This window comes from Protopterus annectens, chromosome 4.part1, assembly GCF_019279795.1.
Source record: "Protopterus annectens isolate FY-2018-M chromosome 4.part1, PAN1.0, whole genome shotgun sequence".
Taxonomy (NCBI): domain Eukaryota; kingdom Metazoa; phylum Chordata; order Ceratodontiformes; family Protopteridae; genus Protopterus; species Protopterus annectens.
In genome coordinates, this window is record NC_056734.1 from 1,001,960,493 (window position 1) to 1,001,983,665 (window position 23,173).

At 43.6% G+C, this 23,173-nt stretch overlaps 1 protein-coding gene across 1 annotated transcript in view; it reads right to left on the reverse strand.

Annotated features, from left to right (window-relative positions):
* Nucleotides 1-23,173, reverse strand: part of LOC122801155 (deoxyribodipyrimidine photo-lyase-like) — a 435,348-nt gene that overhangs the window by 261,898 nt on the left and 150,277 nt on the right. The window contains exon 6 of the mRNA XM_044070713.1: nt 11,196-11,394. Within this exon, the coding sequence (XP_043926648.1) occupies nt 11,196-11,394 (199 nt within the window). The remainder of the gene's footprint in view (nt 1-11,195; nt 11,395-23,173) is intronic.

The window sequence follows — 23,173 nt, forward strand, 5'->3', positions numbered from 1 at the left end:
ATTTTAAAATAATACAGCAATCAGTTAGCAAGGCAAGTTTATGTACATTCTTTATGGTATTGGATATATATGTATGTCAAACATCATGTTGCTGTCTAGAACAACCCCTAGCAGTTTGGTGTGATTGACAGGAGATATGATTGCTATTACTGGAGGTGATGTTGAATGTAATGTTATGAGTAGAATGCTGTGAGTGGAAAGAAAAGTAATGGATTTTTATTGGTATTTAATATTACTTGTAATTCAGAGAGCCATTTTTCTACAGCAAGAAAAGAGGATTGTGTTTTTTGTAGCAGTGCCCAGGGAGAGGAGGAAGCACAGATTAATGTGGAATCATCTGCATACTGAATGACAGAAGCATGAAGTATGGCAGTATGTAGATTATTAGTAAAAACAGAAAAAAGCAGTGGTCCAAGAATGGATCCCTTTGGAATGCCTAGTGAAACTAGTAGTAGTGGGGAGAGTCCATGGTGCCATCTGGCAGCCTGCTGTCTGCCTGTTAGGTAATTTCTAAACCAAGAAAACGTTGGTGAGCTTAGGTTTACTTCTGAGAGAGAACGGTTGCTGCAATACTGAAAAAAAGTCATCAGCAAGCTCTGTGAACCAAGTGAATATCCAGGTACAGATAACCTCTTCAATTAGTTATTATCAGAGAACTTTTACAGAAAAGACCTTATTGCTGTAGTTAACACCACTACAAATAGTTGCAAAAGAAGACACAATAAGAAACAGGTATGGCGCCAAAGGAATGAAATAAAGTGTTGCGTATGCCAACAAAACGGCTTTACTATTAATGTATAACAAGGAGACAATAACTTAGTAAAGGCATACATTTGTAGGGAAAACTATGCATCTTAGTTGGGGGGGGGGTGCAGCCAATGACCCAGTCGTTTACAGACTCACACAGTGTGGGCCAATGAGTACAGCTTTAAAAGTAAATATTCTTTTAATATGCCATAACCTACATTTATTTTGATTTTAATTGAAATGGAGTTTAGTCTATAGATGGGATAATGGTGAGGGGAGTCACTAAATAGGTTTGGTGTAATGTGTGGAGAGTTTAGGGAGGAAATATGGATAGGTGGTTGGGACAGAGCTGGAGATGTGAGAGCTGTTAATGAGTAATGGTAGAGATGAGAGATGACTGAAACAGGAATAGAAGAAAAATTAAATAATAAACATTTTATTGACGGCAGGTAGTGGAGAAGTAGGAATCAAGAAGTTGCAGGGCTATAAGATATTTAGTGGTGGTGTAGTCTGAAAGCTGGTAGAAGGTAGGCAGTAAGAAAGCATTTTCTATGAAGGAAGAGAGTTAGATTCTCCTGGAATTTTCTCTTATGTTTTGGAAATGTAAGAAATAGGGGAGTTTAAAGGACAGACTATGAGGATGTAGTAAAGACAGGAAGTAGTGAGGGTTTATTTGACTACAGTAGAAGTTGAAATTTACAATACTAGATGGGAACTACTGGGGAGGGGGTCCGAGCATAATTAGACAGACCAAAGCAGTATGGAAGGGAGAAAGATTGTTCAGAATGATGCTAAACGTTAGATGGAAGTTGGGAAATAAAAAATAGTGTGTTTGTATGATGACAGTAAAGTAAGGGAGGGTTAAGAAATGGGTGTCACAGTGAAATTTGTATGTGGACTTGGGGGTAGGGTAGGGAAGCATCAGGCTTACCACCTTCACACCAGTTACTAAACATAGCAATCAGTTTATAGCAGATACAGTGCAATTAGCAAGGAGGCACAAAGTAGACAAGGTTTTCTTTCATTTACTGAATGCAGAAAGATGGGAATCTAGGGAGACTAAGTAACTTGCATATACAGTGTAATTTAGCAGTCAAGAGAAAAGACACCTACTCACTTACTAGGTGGTCCTTAATGTGCAAGGAGTACTCCTTTGGAGAAAATGTCACAGCCACTTTCCAGCACTGGGAGGACACATATTTGACTAGTTACATTTAATACACAGCAAGGCTCTTTATGTTAAATTTTCTTACATTGCCCAGTGACAATATTTTCAGTGAAAATGTTCAAGAGTTTGGCCTGGTAGCAGAACTCTTTCAAGTATCGGGAGTCAGGGGTCTATGAAGAGACCACAGGCTATTGCATAATGACAATACTCTCAGTGAAAATGTTTAGGGCCTTGTTGCAGAGTCCTTCAGTATAGGAGTCAAGGATGGATAAAGTGACCACAGGCTCTGCATTGTGAAGGACGTCACAAAGTCATTCAAGCAAGTCACTTTAAATGTGCCGTCTGACAGTATCTCCCTACCATATGCACCAGTAGTAGAGCAAGGAACTCTGTAGCATCCAATTACTTCTCAAGTAAAGCGCAATCCATGTCTGGTGCACAGTTACACCATCCTTACTTAAATCTTGCAAAATTTAAATCTAGTTATAGATTGCTGGTTATAGCACCTTTCCAACAAGTTATTATTGGTCAGGTAGTGATAATTTCCTCCTCAGATTTGACCAGTCCCAGACACATATCCAGAGTACCTCTCGGTCACAGGCCATCATTTAAACAAATTACTTCAGATCAGTGGCATCAGACAACAATGTCTCCCCTCATCCACCACCAGTAAAACTGGGCACTCTATAGCAACCAAACATTTCCACAACAAAATTAATCCATGGTGGGCAATTCATATCTTGTCCTTCCAAAAATCCAGTGAAGTTCTTCTGCAGATTCTGTCTAGAGACCCCAGTGTAATTCTTTATCTTTTCTTTCTCTGGATCTAGTCATCAAGGGAAATGCTATCATGAAAAAACTGAACATGCAAAACAGAACAATGCATCAACAGAATTGGACTTTTCCAGGCTAAGCGTTTCAGACAGCAAATCCAGTCCTCCTTTCAGATTCTGTTACCTGGTGGTTTCTGCAATCATTAACTTCCATCCTCAAATCAGAGCTGGATCCAGTACTAGACAATCAGTTGCCTAGTGCCTGATGGCTTGTGGGGGCCTCTGTTGGGGGTTGCCACAGCATTTTAATTTTTAAACGACCAAAGAAAAGCTGTACAGATGCAAAAAATGCAGATTTTGCTTTTAAGGATGCATACTTTGTGCGTGCATCAACAGGCAAGATTTAAACAGTGTGCGTACGCACATTGGAACCAGAGTCACTTGGAGTTTCAATCCAAACTGCTGCTGCCGCTTTCCCTTTCAAAGGCACAGGTACTCAGAGAGAGGTGCATATATTTGTCAGTATGTAAAAAACGCCCTACTTAGGGATCACAGGTTAGTTAGTGTGCTCAGACTCAAACCCTGTATTTTGGTGACAGGAAACAAGAGCCTTAGTTCTCTACACCAACTACCAGACAGAGTTGATTTCTGCTGAGATGGGTAATTTTCCCTTCTATTAGCTCATAATCCTCTACATCAACTACCAGGGTTGATTTGTACTGAAATGGGTAATTTTGTCCTTGATCTGTTCGCTTTGTTTCACTGCTTAATGGAAAAGAAATCTTCAAAAAGGGGGTGCATTTTCAAGGAATTTGAGTTTGAAAGGAAGAGAAGTTTACTGTTGCTCATGCAAAGTCTGTTTTCAATGTGCAACTGTTTTGTTTAGCAAATGGGTGCTAGTGTTTGAGCTACAGAATTTCAAAGCGTGTTAGCAGCACAACAGGTAGCATAGTTGCCTTTGGTACCAGAGGCTGTGGGTTCTAATCCCACATCATGTACTTGAGTAGGCACTTACAGCAGCTGGAGTGATTTCTGAAGTTCCTCACAAAGAAAATACAAGGTATAAACAACACATCCTATGTGGATACAGAAAATACAAGGTGTAAACAACACATCCTTTGTGGATACAGAAAATCCAGGGTGTAAACATATCCTATGCTGACAGACTAAAACCCTGATCCCTACACTCTGTCCTACCAACTATTAAGGGGTGACCTGTGCTTGACCTACAAGGCACTCACAAATACAGCCTTGATGGAGCTGCTACACATCTGCAGGTCAAGCAGCATGAGGGTCACCCAATTTAGGGATCTAAACTTAGTGACTCAAACAAAACATGCTGGAGACAGATGCAGGTCTCAGAGACCGCCCCTTCCTTGGAACAGGCTTCCTATATACATTAAGCAAAGCCCTTCCCTGGTCCTCTTCAAATGGAATTCGGACCAATGGATAGGGAATTGCAAATTCACACCAAGGGTAGTGCCTATGTCCCTTGTGGACAGGGGCAATCTGTAAGATACAGAAGGCATAGGCCCAAATCCATGCCATTCTCTGTACCCAATATATGGCCCCTAGGGGCAAATCAGGTTATACTGGCTAGGCTTGTAAGGGCTCTTAAGCAGTTAGCCTAGCTGGATTACTGATAATGCAGTGCACTCTAAAGGGGAGGAGTGCTCCACTCCTGAGCGTTTCATCCTTTACTTGAGATGTTAAACTGAGGCCCCATCTGTCTGTGTTAATGGCAGCTGCTGCGAGATCTTTTACATCCACACGAGCTATCAGAAAAATAGGGGTAACTCACAATGCCCTGGCCAAACTTCCTCTAGTAATATAAATACCAAAAAAGGTCTCCCCTGAAAAGACATTACTAGCCTAGTGGGATTAACCTGGTCAACAATAAGCCATTTAAATTAAAGCTTTAAATTAAATCCATGTCTCTTCTTTCATTTCAAAAGTAAAGCAGCAAATAGTATGCACACTGACAGTTTTGAGCAGTGTTTATTATAATTGGGACACCATGATGGCAGTGGGGAGGGGCCCTGGGTCTGCTCCACTACCATAAGCCCTATTTGACAATGATCCAGCTCTGCCTGGCATCCAATTCATACTCTTAACAACCATCATTTTAATTCTACACCAGTGTCGGTTAAACGTTAGCATCCAAAACAGTCCACCTTCCCCCAAACCAAATAATGCTAGGTTATGATGTGATGTGGTACCAGCTGCTTTATTAGGTGATTACTTGGCTAAGGACCCCAGTGAGCATTTTTAAACTTAGCTATGCTTTCCAAAGGTGAGAACCAAATCCTCTACCTTATGTCTGTAAGGTAAAAACTTTAACCATTATCCCAACCTCCAGATCTTTGATTCAAATTATCACTGTTTTACTGGTACTAGTTCCACTTAGCTGAAGCTAACTAATCCTAAAAAAATACTGGGAGTACCTCCCCTTCTCCCATTCCTTATGTCCAGTCAGCCTGTACTACCTCGGGAACATTCATCTATTTCCTATGCCTCAGCAGTATCTGAACTCTGGAGGCACTGTTCTCTGGTTCCCCCCAAAAAGTACAGTTGTGTACACTTACCATAAATGTAGATGTTAGAGTGTATTCACTGTTGCAGTCCTCACATATGGGTTATCCGGCTCCCGGTAGCTCTCAGTCGGCCCGAATACCAGAGTCCTTGGTATATGATGTCGGCTGCCGCCAGTTGTAAAACTGATGTCAGAACGTCAGGTATAAAGGGAGGCAGCCAATGCCATTTCCACAGTTTTTCTTGCCTTAACTGTCGGGAGCCCCCAAAAGAAGGCTAACCCAGGAAGGTAGCACCCTGGACACGTCATACAAAAAATAAAAATATATAGTCTGTGCCTTAGGAAAAAAGGGGGAATGGAGGGTGGGAAACCAGGACTGCAAGAGTGAATACACTCGAACATCTACATTTACGGTATATGTACACAACTGTACTATGTTCTGCATGTTTCACTGTTGCAGTCCTCACATATGGGTCGATTCCCAAAGCCCAGGAAAAAGACAAAGGGGGGAGGAAGGATCACAGATTAAGGGTTGGTAAGAAGGCCCTGCAAAACTGCATAGGCAAAACCAGCCCTGGATTTAGAAAACAAAGGTAGATTGTAATGCTTTGTGAAAGTATGGACAGAAGACCAAGTAGCTTCTAGAATGTCCTTAGTAGGCACACCTCTTAGAAAGGCTGCAGAGGTAGAGGCTGCTCTATTAGAATGGGACCCAGTACCCTGGCAGGGAACCTTCCCATGCTGCAGGTAACAAAAGAGAATACAATGAGCAATCCATTTGGAGATGGTTTGTTTTGAAATAGCTTTACCCTGAGCCCCAGGAGCAAAACTAACCAACAACTGTTCAGATTTTCGAAAGGGTTTAGTCCTGTCTAAGTAAAATCTCAGCTGTCTATGCACATCAAGAGAGTGCAGAATCCTTTCCCCTTTATTATGGGGATTGTTGAAAAATGCAGGCAGGTGAATAGACTGGTTAAGGGTTAAACTGGAAACTACCTTAGGCATAAAGGAAGGATTAGTTATCAGAGAAACCCGATCTGAGTGAAAAATGATGAAACGTTCTACTGCCATTAGGGCTTGCAGCTCAGATACCCTTCTAGCTGAAGTAATGGCTAAACGGAAAGCAATCTTCCAGGATAGAAACTTCAAATCTGCAGAGGCAGCTGGTTCAAAGGGAGGCAAAGTAAGTTTTTCCAGGACAAAGGTAAGATCCCAAAGCAGGAGTAGGAGCTCTTCTGGGAGGTCTAAGATTACTAGCTCCCCTCGGGAACTGTTTCATCAAGGGGTGAGAAAAAATGGGTTGCTCAAAAGAACAATGGGCCAAAATTGCTGAAGCGTAAATTCTGATTGAAGAAAAGGAAAGTCCACCATTAAGCAGTCCTGCTAGGTAGTCAAGAATGAGGGAAAGAGAGGGATGAGAAGAGTCTTCTCCTTTAGCTAGCATCCAAGAATAAAATCTATTCCATTTTCCTGCATAGGATTTTCTTATGCTAGGCCTCCTGGCCTCAGGAAGAACTTCACCCACCTGTTGGGAACGATTTAAAGTATTAGCCAGGCAGTTAACTGCAGAGTTTGAAGATGAAGGAACTTTTCCCCTCCCTGAACCAACAGATATGGTACCAGGGGAAGATGCCAAGACTGAACCTGGGAAAGGCTGCAAAGGAGGGGATAGATCTGGTGCTATCAGAATAGCCTTTGGTTTTTCGTCCCTTATCTTTAGCAGCACTCTGGGAAGAAGAGGCAGAGGGGGGAATGCATAAACTGAGAGATGTGTCCATGGGAAGGACAACGAGTTCACCCTCCAAGCTTTGTTGTGAAACTCTCTGGTGCAGAAGGTTGGAAGGAGATGACTGGTGTGAGAGGACAAAAAATCCACTTGTGGGGTGCCCCAATGATGAGTGATGCAATGGAAAATGTTCTTGTTCAGTTGCCACTCGTGAGGATCCAGAACATGTCTTCTCAAAAGATCCGCCAAGGTGTTCAGTCTCCCAGGAAGATACTGGGCTATTAGATGTAAGCCCATGGATGCTGCTATGGACCATAGTCTCATGCTTTGTCTGCACAAGGGGTAAGAATGAGTCCCCCCTGCTTGTTGATGTATCACATGACTGTGGTATTGTCTGTCCTGATCAGCAGAGTCCCAGGGTAGAGTAGGTCCTTGAAAGCCAGCAAGGCCTGCTGCACTGCCATCAATTCTTTTAAGTTTATGTGCAGATGAATCTGCTGGGTGCTCCAAGTCCCCTGTATGCCCCTGCCTTCCAGATGAGCCCCCCATGCAACATCTGAAGCGTCTGTGGTAAGAGTCTGGCTGGCAGGTGGTGGGTGGAAAGGCAGACCCTTGTTCTGAGAACAGACCATCACCCACCAGAGGAACTCCATTTGTAGACAGGGAATCAGGGGAAGAATCAAGTCTAAGTCCTGTGTGTGTTGACACCAAAGGTTCTTGAGGTACCATTGAAGTTTTCTCATATGCAGCCTTGCATATGGGATCATCAAAATACATGAAGCCATGAACCCCAGTGCTTGCAGGAATTGCCTTGCAGAGAGCTGGGTCATGCTTGCCAAGTTCATGAAGTAAGTCGAAATATCTTCTTGCTTCTGTTGAAGGAGGAATACCATCTGGGTGGCTGTATTCAGACTTGCTCTCAGGAAAACAATCTCCCTTGTAGGAACCAAGTCCGATTTCTTTTTGTTGAGAGTGTAACCCAGAGGTGAGAATGTTCTTCATGAAATCCAAATCCTTTTCTAGTTGTTTTGGGGAGTTTGCTTAAATGAGACAGTCATCCAGGTAAGGACAAATTTGAATATTTCTCTGCTTGCAAAAAGCAATGGCTGGAGCCAGGCGCTTCGTAAAAACTCTGGGAGCAGTAGATCAGCCAAAGGGCAATACAGAGAATTGAAAGTGTTGCTCCCCAGCCCTGAAACGAAGGAACTGCCCACAACTTTCCCTTATTGGGATGTGCAGATAAGCTTCTGAGATCCAAAGTTACCAGTCATGAATCCTTGCCCAGCATTGGCAGTAACTGTTGAAGGGTGAGCATCTTGAATTTGGGAATCACCAGAAAAGTGTTTAGAATAGACAGATCCAGAATAGGGTGCCAGGTGCTCCCTTTCTTGGGTACCAGAAGAAGTCTTTAATAAAAACCTAGGCCTGCTTGATTTGCAGGAACAGGCTCTATAACCCCCATAGTCAGTAGAGTAGAAATCTGAGTTTCTGTCTCTGCCCTGAGAGCTCTGGGTATGTCTGGGTACCCTTGCAAAACAGGGAAGGTGTGAAAGTAAAACGTGTAACCTTGGTTTACTATATTGAGCACCCATTTGCCGTCTGTGACGTTAGACCATACCTCTGTGAACCTGGCTAACCTTCCCCTCCAAAGGAAACCCAGGGCCTGCAGAGGTAGGCACAAGAAGGCCGGAGTCATTAAGAATGTTTGCTTTGGGAAGCTGGCTTAGAACTCCCCAATTTAGCAGAAGAACAATGCCATTGTTTAGCCCTTTGAGGGGAAGAAGCCTGCCCTCTGGAAGATCTGAAACCCCTAGGCCTAGAGCGACCCTGCTTGCCAGGATCAGGAAAAGACCAGTTCTTGGAAGGATAATGCCTACTAAACCGAGGAGGCTGAACCTGAAGGAAATCTTTTACAGTTTGCCTAGATTTTGCCTTATCCTCCAAACTTCTTCAGCACCTCCTCAGCCTTATTACCAAAAAGATTGTCCTTGTGCAAAGGAACATCCAGCAATTTAGATTTAACAGGTTCAGAAAGAGGCTGCTCCCTGAGCCAAGCATGCCTTCTAATTACGGAACCAGTGGCTGCTGCTCTGCAGGAAGCCTCCAAAGTGTCAAAACCACAATGAAGAGAATGCTTATTAACTAAAGTGGCAGAATTCAGTAAGTCTTGTAAATCTTTGTTCTCTGTCAAGGAAGGAATATCTCCAAGTTCAGCCTTAATAGCCTCCAATGTATGCTGCTGATACTTAAGCATGTGAAAAAGACAATTCACGGATCTAAGGGTAAGAGTTGTAGAGGTATAGACTTTTTTACCCCACCTGTCCAAGACCCTAGACTCCTTATCAGAAGGCACGGGGTTTTTAGCAACGGTAGCCTTAACACCCTTGGGGCCTTGAGAAATAATTTTTGGATCAGCAGTAGGGTTTTTAAAAAGGAATTGATGAGATTCAGAAACCCTATAATACCTATCCGTTTTTCTGCGGGCAGGAGGAACAGAGTTAGGAGTTAAAGAATTTTCCATGAAAACATCATCCAAAACTTCCAAAACTGGAGGTATAGCCATAGGCTTATGCTGTGGCAAATCCAAAAATTCCCTGGTTCTTTTCTTAGACTGAGGAAAATCTTGACATTCCCATTTAAAGTGCTCCCTAAGAGTATTCAAAGTATCCCCAAAGGAAAAATCTTCTGGAGGGGAGGCAAAAGGGATAGAGTCCTCAACATCAGAATCCTCAAAGGCAGAAAAAAGTTGAGAATTTCCTTCTTCACCAGCGGACATACTGGAAATCTCAGAATCTGAGACAGACAAAACATCAGGAGATAATTCCCTAGTCCTCTTTGAAGGGGGGATGAGAGCCCCTAATCAGGGAAAGAAGATCACCAGCCATCTTTACCAACTGGGACTGAGGCACAGGAGGGGAGGCCGACGCCTGCTTGTGAGTAGGTTTGCGGCTGGAAGGTTTACTAGCAATCTGGAGGGACTCAGGAGGCCTAGCAACTGCAGAAGTCTGAACTAAGGTAGTCGGTCTGGTTCTGGTCTCATGTCGAAAAGAAGAGGCGTCAGAAGCCGGTGCCTGCAAAGTGACTCCAGACCCATCTGAGGCAGCAACAGGCAGAGGGTCTGAAGTCGAAATAGCAGCCTGTGGCATGGAGGACTCCGTAAAGGTCTCGGCAGAGGCTTACAGCTGAAAATCTGTGGACTGCAGGGGCTGTGAAAGCGCCTCACTGACTACCGCTGTGCTGACGACCAATTTCACTGGTGCGTCATCAGCAGATTTAACCCTAGGCCTGTCGCGGTCCTTGTCTTTGCGTTTCCCAGGTATATCCGAAGTTGGGAGACCAGAAGACACATACCGATGAACTTGGGTCAGACTCCGAAATGCTTATACAAAATCTTAGCTCTACGGCTTATGCTACGCAGGTTAAAGGAAGCACAGTGTTCAAGGTCCAAACAAGTTATACAATCGGAATGGAAATCACGGTGCGGAATCTGTTTTCCACAGGCAAGACAGTTATTAACTTTATCTGACATTTGTTAAAGCAAGAAAAGAGGATCCCCAATGGGGTACTTATCTGAAGGCGTCTTCAACTTGGTAGTCCGAAAGCAAAACAAAGGTAAACGGCCGACCAGCACTAGTGCGAATTGCATCTGCTTTGGGCTCCGTGGCAAGAAAGACTGAGGAAATGGTGTCAGCTGCCTCCCTTTATACCTGATGTTCTGACATCAGTTTTACAACCGGCGGCAGCTGACATCATATACCAAGGACTCTGGTATTCGGGCCGACTGAGGGCTACCGGGAGCCGGATAACCCATATGTGAGGGCTGTAACAGTGAAACACGAAGAACATCAATACCCACTTTCAGACACCATGATGCAGAGCAGTATACACTGCCTATGCGCCTATACATTCTTATAACTATACCATAAAGCAGAGGCCGTAATATAACAAATACTTAGAAATTCACTCATGCCTTCATCAAAACAAGTACTACCCAATGGAAACTTGGTTACTAAAACAAATTAAGCATGACTGGTGTTAGCAAGGTTTCAAGGCATCATTTTTTATATGCAATAGCAGCCCTTCTCACATTTTAAACACCACAGTGGAATGGTGTCTCACACAGCAAACCAAGGGAGAATGAAAGTGAGAGAGTTAAAGAAAAATGTGGCAGTATGTGAAGATGAAAATACACAAGACCATCAGAGGGAAATGGAGGGGGGAAAAAAGAGAAAATACAAATGCACTTACCAAAGTGAAACCATGGAGACAAATTGCTCAAAGCAGTTCTATTAGGATTGTTTCGGTCAGTGTGGAAGTATTTCAACCTCTCTTCTATGAAAGACTCCAACATTCTCAAACCTGCCAACGTCCCAGGCTTGGCCCACTCCACCTCTGTTACTGAACGGTCAACTTCCAAACTTTCATAAGCTGCACCCCAGTCAATGGGCTGGAAAAATCAAAGAAATCTTATGAAACTTCTTGCCAGTGTGCAATGTGTATATAGTGCATAAAATATGAAAACACGGTGGAGGAATTGCTTTGGTGCATATCTTTAAACTCCCAAATTCATCACACTAGGGTTTTGGCATCTTAAATCAGTCTGTTCTGCAGTTAATCTTCCAGTCTCAACAAAATTCACAACCAATAAAAAGGTAAGAGATGGCACTGGTTATACTGATTTTTTATCCCTATTAAGGGCTGTTCTAAGGATTCAAGTGAAACAGTATGAATTATACTGATTTGCCATATTGCCAATCAAAAGTCAAGTTGATCATAAAGAAAAGTTAACTACATTCAGACATGAAAGCACATCTTTATTCCCAAACCAAATGTAAAACTCAGGCTGCTGCACACGAGGGTAAGGACAAAACAACAAGCAGAAACACTTGATGAATGCACATCTGGGCCAAGTTTATATTATACTGCATTTCACTGTCACAACTGGCAGACTCCTATAACTTGTGCTTAGCTGTGCTTGACCAGGGTCTTTGAATCAAGACTGAACAATGTGGTAAGCCCTGTACATTGAAAAAAAAGAGCTGCATTGATTTTAGTGTCCTCCTGCCATTCCAGAGTTTTTCAAGAAAAAGGGAAGAAAAAAGTGCTGAGCTGCACTCAGCACATCACTGTCATTGTCTGTGCTCTATAAATGGTTGTTTGCACATGTTTTCTCTATAAGAAGCCTTGCTCCACCAAATGGGCCTCACTGCTCTAAATTTGGGGCTGCAGTAAAATGCACTTAGCCGAAGAAAAATATGCTTCAGTTGCTTACCTAACCTGACAAGCCCAGCTGTTAATGACATCCAATACCCTATGCCCCCCTTACAGATCAGAACTAAGACAATCACCTCACCCAACATCACTACTGTCGAAACCATGAACCAGCATTTCTCCACAACATCCGTAGCCAGCCTGATTGAGATGAGTAACTTCAGACAATGTAAAAATTCTCTCATGCTGTTGAACGATTACCTATTACTAAATCAGCATAATGCTGTGTGTGAGACATGCACTTGCACGATGTCAATGGAGGCCAAAAATCTCCCCCCAAGACAACAAAGGCATCAGGATCTTTGGTAGCAAAACACTTATGCAAAACAATCACATACTAAGGGGTTCTTAAAGCCAACTTGCCTAAACACAAAAACTTTAAAAAACATAAAACAAAAGTTCATCACTGTCCATATTCAAGTGTAACTTAGATCCATGGATGAGAAACAGAAAATCTGTCCCCTGTCCTACTAATGGACAGAATTAACTATTAGCTATTAACTGCTTTATCCCATGCATGTGGGCCATCAAATTATCTAAGGTACAATTCCAATTATTCTCATTAGAAATAATATATAATTATTGACCACAGGATGGGCAAGACCAGTCTGTAACCAAATGGGATAGATTATTTTGAACACAAAAAGGGAAAATGGCTATGCTCAACATGCCTCACAAGAGCAGCTAGCCTGTTACTTAAGTATGAGCCTAACCAAATGTAACCCAGGCATTAAACATCCTCAGCAAAATACTAACTGCAAAGCCTACAACCTCACAAAAGCTTTAGGAGTCCCAAAACCTTAGATGCTAAGCCCATAAGGCAAACATCTACCCAAAGAAATATTCTAGCCACAGAAGACTCCATTATAAGGCATACAGATTTATCACTTGCCAGGCTAAGCAAGGAAAGGGTGCTAGTCAGTTGCTTGTCTGGTGCCAGGATATGTCAGGTCATGGACACACTCAAGTTCTTGAACTGCAAATACCAGTATGACTCTTTCATAGTACATGTGGGTGTAAATGACTTGAGACATACCTCCCTGGACTATATGAACAGAGACATGACGAAGCTATGCATGTCCCAAGGAGGTATGAACATATCATTGAGCAGCATTCTACCGTCTCCAAGGATGATGCTGCGATATGAGCAAGAAATAACCAACTTCAATAGTTGGCTTAGATTATGGTATCATTTGAAGAGGGTAGAATATTTGTTTGGCTAGGAGGACATGATTGACAGACTGCTCTGCTTCTCCAGGAGTGGTCTGCAGTGGTCCCCTCAGGTTTCTGCATACTTGTTAAGATATTCTCTATCACCATACTTCCTTTTTTATGCAATACCAGCCAGACATACCTATAAAAATAACTGTAGGAACAAAGGATAACGTGAAGGTGATCAATGCGGAGAGCCTAAACAAAAAGCTCCACTCCCTACTCACATACGAGAATGTAGATGTCAGTGTAGTAACTGAGACATGGTTTAAAATGGCAGACAGTATTCCATTTGTGCAAGGCTGTAATATCGTCTACACATTTAAACCATATAGTACGCAGGAGGGAAAAAAGATGAACGTACCTCGATGTTCCTCAGAAAGTGTTTTACATCTGGGCTGATTATGCACCATGCAATAGAATTCCTTCAAGTGCAACACACCATCAGTAAAGTCCCTTGCCACATTATAGCCAGTTACAGAACTCCTCCTACGGCTCTAGACACTGCATACACAAGAAGTGAAGTCACTCAGAATTAAACCTACTACCATTTTTCTGGGTGGCTTACTATCAAATTACAGACTGGGAAACTTACACCATCACTAGTGCAAAAGCACAGAGATTCCTTGACTTTGTTAATTAATGTTCTCAGGAACAACTAGCAAGTACCCAGTAGGTGCAAAAACATCCCTGACTCTCTCCTTAATAATACTGGATAATTGTGCTCCACCACTTTTGTATCATCTTCATTCATCAGATGAAACCATAAAACTGTTTCCCATGAAATAAAAAATGAGATGCCACCAGCCCCTAGAATGATTAGAGACTTATCCAAGGCACACTTCCTACTTTTAAGCTATACCCTGGCAAGTTTTAAATCCCCATTAAACTCTACTGAGATGCAGAAACGTACACAGTAACTTGCATCAGCGTGTCAACAACTGCACAGAAGCAGCTGTACCCTGTAGAAACAAGCTTAGAACTAACCTCATAAACAAAGTTTACTGTTGCTCATACCAGACCTCAAGAGCTCTACATAGCAGTTAGCTCAGCTGATGGTCAATTACACCATGCACACAGAAGCTGAATACATACCAAACTTATTAGCTGCTAAAATCTGTGGAGTCGAGGAGGAAATTATCATCACTACATAAAGAAGTTTTATACTAAAAACAGAATCATAGCCAAATATCAAAGAGTAACCCACAGCAGGCTAGAGCCATTGTCATTAAAATAAATAAACAACTCAGGAGTTTAATCAAAACCACCAAAGCTAAATTTAAGGCAAAGATAACCACCCATGCAAAGGACAATCATAAATAAAGCCATTGGATATGTTTGCGACTCAAGAGTTCTCTGTAGCAATGAGCTAAGCTGATAGTGAATGATACCACCTACATAGAAGCTGAAGACACAGCAAACTTGTCAGCTGATGAATTCGGCTCCAATTTCACCCCTCTTTCACCCCCTATTATCGCACAAGATATTCCAGGAACTGATACCCCCCCTGACTTCTAGCAGGAGCAAGTCCTGGACTTGCTGTCAAAGGCCGGGAATACTGCATCAATAGGTCTTGGCAACATCCCAGGAAGTATGTTAAACAGCATGAAGGATGATTTAACTGTGCCCCTAACAATGCTGTTCAACCTCAGCCTCCACACAGGCTTTGCACCATGCAGATGGAGGGCAGCAATGGTTATACCTCTCCAGAAGGAAGGGCCATCCACAGACCCAGATAATTACCAACCAGTAAGTCTGACCAGCCTCTTATGTAAGAAAATGGAAAGACTCCTCATGGAATTAATCAATAAGGACATACAGAACCTCCAAACACTGGATCCAACCCTGTTTAGGTTTGCGAAAGGCAGATTTTTATTACTCAACCTAGTCGACTTCTCCAAAAATGTAACCAAAGCAATGGATGAATGCAGGATGGTGCATACCGCTTGCCTAGATCTGGTCAAAGTTTTGACACAATAACTCAGGCATAGTAGAGAAACTTACCAAGCTGGGAATAAACACCTATGTCAATCAGTGGAATGTCAGCAGTCTCACAGATAGAACTCAGAGGTCAAGCTGGAGAACTACCTCCACAAAAAGTTCAGACCAGTGGAGTCCCAACCGGCTTAGTTTGGGACCTCTCCTGTTTGGCATATACATTTCTGAAGTAAAAGCAAACACCAAGGGTCCCTAGCTGACAAAGCCTGTAGATGACTGCAAGTTAGGAGCAATTACTGAATCCACAAATGACTGTCATTTTGCAAGGCGGCTTGTCCCAAAACAAATAACTGGTGCCAGAGCCATAGATTGAAAGTAAATGCCACAAAATGCATTATTGTATCCTTTGGGAAACCCTGCCCCAGGAATCACTACATTGACAATACTCCCCTAAGAGGCAATCATGTAGTTCAGGATTTGAGAACATATTACATTCAACCAACATGTGTACATATTGATCATCAGGAAGTCCTTCTATATTGTGCAGCTTATAAGCAAAGGGACAGCCTCCAGATCCAAGGATGTCATTATCCCTTTTTACTCTGCTCTCATCAAGCCAATTATTGAGTGTAGCACCCCCTTTAGCATGCACCTGGCCAGGCAAATGCAACAACTTGAATGCTCATGGAAGTTCATCTCAAACAGAATGCAAGACCTAAAAAAAGAAGTTATGTACTTACCGTAACGCTCGATGTTTTTAGTCCATCTCACCCTTCATTCTTACACTTGGGACCAGAGCCAAACCTCGGCCCCGACTCGGCCATACTCTAGCTCAAAAACTTCTGGTTGGCTCGTGGCTAGGAGGTATCCCATCATGCATCACTAACATACCCCAGATCTTGTTTGCTGCAAGAAGAAACATACAGAGACAAAGAACAAACCAAGTCAAAAGGACTAACATAACAAAAGGCAGTAGACACTCTACCCCCAGGTCCTCAAGGAGGGGGCAGGAGGGGTTCGTAAGAATGAAGGGCGAGATGGACTACAAACATCGAACGTTATGGTAAGTACATAACTTCTTTATGTTCTGTAGTCCTACCTCGCGCCTTTCATTCTTACACTTGGGACAGCATCCCTAGCACCTTCATCTTGGGTGGCTCATTGGAAAATGCTCCTGAGTACTGTGGAACCAAAGGAAAATGTGTTCCTAGAAGACATATCCAATTTGTAGTGAGTAATGAATGCATGAGGTTAAGCCCATGTTGCTGCAGCACAAATGTTGTCTATTGGAATTTTAGCTTGAAAAGCTACCGAGGTAGACATCGACCTGGTAGATTGTGCTTTCACCTTGAAGGGAAGATCTTTGCCACTGGATGAATAGATAAAGGAAATGCAGCTGGAAATCCAGTGAGATAATGTGACTTTAACTGGAAGGCCCTTCCCTAGTATCTGAAAAGGAAACAAACAATTGGTCTGACCTTCTGAAATCTTTAGTTCTGTCCAGATAAAAACGCAATTGTCTATGCACATCCAGTTGGTGAAATTTGTACTCTGCCTTGTTAGAAAAATTAGGGAAGAACACAGGCAATTCAATAGACTGATTAATGTTGGCTTGAGAAGAAACCATAGGAATAAAAGAAGGGTTTGTCCGTAAGGAGATCCTATCTTTGTGAAACATCAAATAAGGGGGCTTAATGGAAAGAGCTTGCAGTTCAGAGACCCTTCTTGCAGAAGTGATAGCCACTAAAAATATAGTTTTCCAAGATAATAACTTAAGGTCACCATTGCTGAAGGTTTGAAAGGGCTTGACGTAAGTTTATGGAGAACATAGTTCAAATCCCACGGTGCCAATGGATCCATGACTGGGGACCTTAACACGGTGGTCCCTTTAAGGAAAGCTCTACACAGCCTATGAGCCATAAGATTAGGTTCATTAGCCAAATGAAAGGTGGAAATGGCTGCCAATTGAACTTTAATAGTGGCAGCTGCCGAACCTTGGTTGAATAACTGAGAAAGGAATTCTAAAATGGCAGAAATGGGAGCTGTGTAAGGATCTAGGTTTCTCTCACAGACCCAAAATGAGAATCTTTTCCACCTACTGGTATAAATTTTCCTGGTAGAAGGTTTGTGAGAGGATGTCAGGATGTGTACAACCTCAGGAGAAAAGTCATGAAGCCTGACTAAGGATGGAAGTGGAGCAGCCAAGCTGTCAAGTTGAGGGTGTGGAGAGAGATGGAACACCCCAGACATGTGCGTCAGTAGATCTGGCACTGGGTCCAAAGTCCACGGTTCATCCATTAGGTGATGTCTGAGAAAGGGAACCAAATCTGTCGAGGCCAATAAGGAGCAATTAGGATCATTTTGCTTCCCAAAGATATTACCTTTCTGAATTACCTTCGATATGAGAGGGAAAGGAGGGAAAGCACAGAGAAGTCCCGAGGGCCAGTCATGAACGAGTGCATCTCTTGGTGTTTCCCCTTCCGGGGGAATCAGGGTGAAGTAGCTGCTGCATTTGGCATTGAGAGGGGTGGCAAATAGATTGCAAGGCTGACCCCATTTTCGAAAAATTTGTTCCGCAATGTATGTCTTCAGAGACCACTCCTGAGGCATCAGAATAGCCCTGCTGAGCCTGTCGGCTATGACATTGGGATTTCTCCGGTATGTGCGTTGCAACCAGAAAGCGCTGGGAAGACACTGCCCACTCCCACACTCGAAGGGCTTCTCTGCAGAGGGGGTAAAATTTGGTCCCTCCTTGTTTGTTTATGTACCACACCACCGACATATTGTCTGAGTGGATCACAATTGCCTCTAGGGGGAGAAAGATGTGAAGTGCTTGCAATGCTAGAAGCCCTGCTCTCATCTCCAAGACGTTAATATGCAAGTGAGCCTCGTGTTCCCGCCACGTGCCTTGGAATGTTCTCCCTAGATAATGCCCCCCCACCCTATCTGGGAGGCATCCGTGGTCACAGTTGCAACAGGAGGGGGGGGAATGAACAATCTGCCAGTGTTTAGATTGCTGGTCTGGGTCCACCAGCGAAGATCCTGTTTGCACAAATCTGTTATCAGGATGGGGTGAGAAATAAGTAGATACTGCAGTGACCATTGGGCAAAAAGTAACCACTGCAGGACCCTCATGTGCAGTCTGGCTAATGGAACTAATGTTATTGTAGAAGCCATTGTCCCTAACAACTTGAGCACCACCTTTGCTTTCACTTTCCTTAGAGGAAGTAAGCTCAAGACTTGTTCCCTTAGGCTCTGAATTCTTTCTACGGGAAGGTAAGCCCTCATTGAAACTGTGTTTATTTCGGTGCCAATAAAATTCACATGCTGAGAGGGCGATAATGCAGATTTTTGCCAATTTACTGTAATCCCTAACTGCAGGCAAGTTGAAATGATAGCGTCCCTGGCTTGTAACAGTAGATGCCTGGTGGTGGCAGTTATCCAGATATGGAAACACTTGGAATCCCTGATGTTTCAAGTGAGCCGTAACCACTGCCATGCATTTGGTGAACACCTTGGGGGCTGTGGTGAGACCAAAGGGCAGGGCGCAGAACTGATAATCACTGGCTCCCAGCAGGAAGCGTAAGTGACTCCTTGATGCCCTGTCTATTTTCATATGGTAGTATGCATCTTGGAGGTCTATGCAGCACATCCAAATGTCTTTCCCTAATAATGGGAGTATCGACTGTAAGGTGACCATCTGGAACTTGGACTTCTGTACAGATTCATTCAATTTGCTGAGATCCAAGATGGGTCTCATGTCCCCTGTTCTTTTTGGCACCAAAAAGAATCTGGAGTAATTCCCTAATCCTACTTGGTCTGCGGGGACAGGTTGAATGACTCTCTTTATGAGCAACTTTTGGATTTCTAGTGTTGCTGAATCCCTGTGATTGGGTGGCACATCTGGGATTTGTCTGGTCTGAGGGGGTGGAGAAGAGAAGGGAATATGATAACCTCTGGTAATTATCTTTAATACCCACTTGTCTTGAATGATATTGTGCCAGGCTTCTGGGTATAAAGAAATATGACCCCCAACTGGTTCCAGAGATGCACAGTTGGGCCTCCGTTCAGGAGCGCTGATAGGGGTGACCACGAAAGGAATCATGTTCTCCCTGGTTCTGCGGGCCTCCTCTGCCTCTAGGGCAGTGTCTACCATTATTTCCTCCGCCTCTGGAGAAGGAATCACCTTGTGCATCCTGAAAAAACCTCTGCGATTTTTTGAACCACATTTTGCCGCCCTTCTGCCCTTTGGGATAGGATCTAGAAGGAATGGAAAAACTAACTCCCATGGCAGACAGGGTTTTTCCTTCCGGCTCGCACCTGGTGAGTGTATCTTTTACCTTGGTTCTAAACAATGAGGATCCGTCAAAGGAGGCGTTGGTAAACATAGACTTAAAGGCCTCTGCAAAGTTACACAAACGCATCCAGGAGTGTCTTCTAAGAGATACTCGTGAACCCGCTGCCCTACTCGCTCCATCAGCTGCGTAAGATATCAGCCTCATGGAGGAGTTCACAACAGAATTTAAGGTAGACATCTGTGCGTTAAACTTCTGAGATACCGCATCAGACACGTTATCCTGTAGAGCATCTCCCAGCTCTTTTAGGAGATCTCTCTGGAGCCTTGTGAAATGAGACAGGTAGTTCAGTGATCTAAGTGTAAAAGTCGCTGAAGAAAAGACACACTTCCCATACCTATCAATCATTCGAGACTCCTTTTTCAGTGGATGGACAGTGAAGGAAGTTTCGGCAAATTCCTTTTTGGTGGCTGCCACCACCATGGCATCTACTGGAATTCCCTTAGTAAGAAAGTCCTTGTCTTGAAGTGCAGACAAAAATGTATTTGGTTTTCTAGGAACCGGTTCCATAGAATCAGGAGATTCCCACACCTTTCGACTCACTATATCCAGCAGCTCATCAAAAGGTGGAGATACCCAAGAGGTGGAGGGTTGAGACCCGAAAGCCTTCAGGTACACTGACTCCTCATCAGAAGGGGATGTAGTGGGCCAGCTGCCTCTCTGTTTCAGGATCTCAAGGATATCTACGAATTATATATCATCAGAGGACGACTTAGGGGACCCTTCTGACTCCTCGAGGTCAGTGTCTGATGTAATAGACTCATCAGGGGAGTCAACATGTTTCCTCTTACAAGTTTTCTTCCTAGGTGGCTCCTCAGAAAGGTATTCTGGGGAGACCTCAGAAGATTGGGGACCACTCATGGAGGTTTCCTGAGGCTGCGAGTCTCTGCTGTGTTGGGAGAGAGAGGGAGCTGAGACTGAAGTTGGCGCTTTTGAGGGAAGAGTGTCAGTACCTCTGGTTGAAACTGAAGACCTGGACAGCACACTCCTCATCATCTCGAAGGCCGATCCTCCCAGCTCCGAGGATGCCCTCCGCTTTGAAGATGAAGAGGCAGGCCTCGGCACCGAGGAGATGGGCTCTGACGCAGATGTGGGGTCCAAGCTCACCCACGCCGAAGCACCGAGAGGTAGGCTCAGAACCAAAGTTCAATTCAAAGCGTCCCCCTCGGGCCCGACCGGAGAACTGAGGACTCTAGACCTCACGGACAGCACTGAAAGGGTCGGAGCAGTTATCGGAACCGAGAGACCAACTGAGGAAGCTGGAACCGACCTTTCCACAACCCAAGGCACAGACAACTCTGGCTCAGAATGCACAGAGAAGCTCGGAGGAGGAACATAGACAGGGTGTGAGGGCACATTAGGCTCTGGAGCCGACTGGGATGGAGCCAAAAGTAAATTTGCCAGTGCCGAAGTCTGAAGCAGTCTAAGCACCACTCTCTCGATGTCCTCATCAGAAAGGCTCCTAGAGGACCTGGAAGATAGAGTGGGGGATCTAGATAGCTGGAATATAGGTGACCTAAAAGTCAGGGAAACCGGTCAGAGTTCAGCTGACCGACCCCGAGATGTAGTCTGTTATTGGCTCCGAAGCTCCTGGAGCCAAAACTGATGGATCTATAATGGTAACCTCTGTCGGCACCAAAACCAGTGGAGCAGATGAGTGTTTAGTCACTTTGCTAATTTTGTCTGATGGCTCCAATGACAGAGAATGGGTGGGAGAACGCCTTTTTGTAGCTTCTGGTTCGTCTTTCTTGGAAGAGGAAGGAGATTTAGAGCTGGAGGATGAAGATGCCAATTCCTCCTCAAAGGAATGTTTTAGTAGTCCTTTCAAAATTAGTTTGTTCTTCCTCTCCTGAAAGACACAAGGACTGACTGCATGACAAAACAGGCAAAACTCTTGGAGGTGGATAGCCCCCAAACAATACACACACACAGATTGTGCACATCCGTTAAGGACATTTTTTGGGCACATTTAGTACACTTTTTGAAGCCCGAAGACTTATGAACTTAGTATCTTTTGACACAGTGCAAAAACCACCAATAACAATACACGACTACTCTATCCAACAGATACAACGGCACCGTACAGACAAAGGCAAATAAAGGACTAGGTCCTCTAACAAACAGGCCTAGCCCTAAGAGGATAAAGAGATAAACCGAGGACTAGATCCTCTAATTTAAACGGGCCTAGCTCAAGGAGAGACTAACAACAGAAATGAGGACTAGGTCCTCTAACTTAAACGGGCCTACCCCAAGTTGAGAGGAAAAGAGTAAGAGAAACAAGCGGCACAAGAGAAGTGATGCAGGGATACAAGAGGCCAACGGAAGAACGACTGATCAAAGTACAAACAGTACACACAATAACAATGCAGCAAATAGTGTAAAACAGACACGGACTGCAAAAAAACACACTAAACTACCAAAAAAGTTATTTTAGCCAACAATAAACTAATCAAAGGTATTGAAAAATTTCTTAGCCACTGCCAAGAAGAATCACGTCTGAGCTGAACGAGCAGCAAACGAGATCTGGGGTATGTTAGTGATGCATGATGGGATACCTCCTAGCCACGAGCCAACCAGAAGTTTTTGAGCTAGAGTATGGCAGAGTCGGGGCCAAGGTTCGGCTCCGGTCCCAAGTGTAAAAATGAAGGAGAGATAGGACTACAAAACATCATAAGCCCTACACAGACCACCTCTAAGCACTGTCACTGTACTTGGTATCCTACAGACTGCTGAGATAGGACCTGTGTCTGGCTTATAAGATATTCTCTGGCCCTATATTGCACATCAGCAAGTCAACTGGTACAGGAGATGCTCATTTCAGGGATCTACACAGAATGGTTTGAAAAGACAGGTGCATCTCTAAAATGTTCCTACTACTTTGGAGCAGACTTCCCCTCCATGTAAAACAAAGTTCATCCCTGCCTCTATTCAAGCATAATCTGGATCTGTGGATGGGAATGGGGAAATTTACCCAAGGACTGCCCCTATACTACTTCTGGACAGACATAGCACCTAAATGCTCTGCCTACAATATCGCACATATAAACACTCAATGGCATTCCTTAGAAATAATCACAATCTCACCCAGAATGAATCACAATTCTTTGAGTACTACATGAATATAGACTTTGGAATTACATAGAGATAATTTTAACTAATGAGATAAATCCTAGACTTAAAATGGCTCACAAAGGCAGTTATTCATCTATAAGTAAACTATAATTGGTGGCCACATCTGCATTTTGTCTGTCTAAATACATGGTTCCTATATCCCACTATTCCACCATAAATTATGAATTAGCATAGTCGATTAATGCTGCCATTTCCTGTATCAAGGGTGTAGGTTAGAATCCTTCCCCTTATTTTTGCTTTAGTCTGGCAGTTGGCACAGAGGGTTAAAGCTGTGAGCTAAAGTTCCTGTGGTACATGATTTGATTCACTCAGCCATCA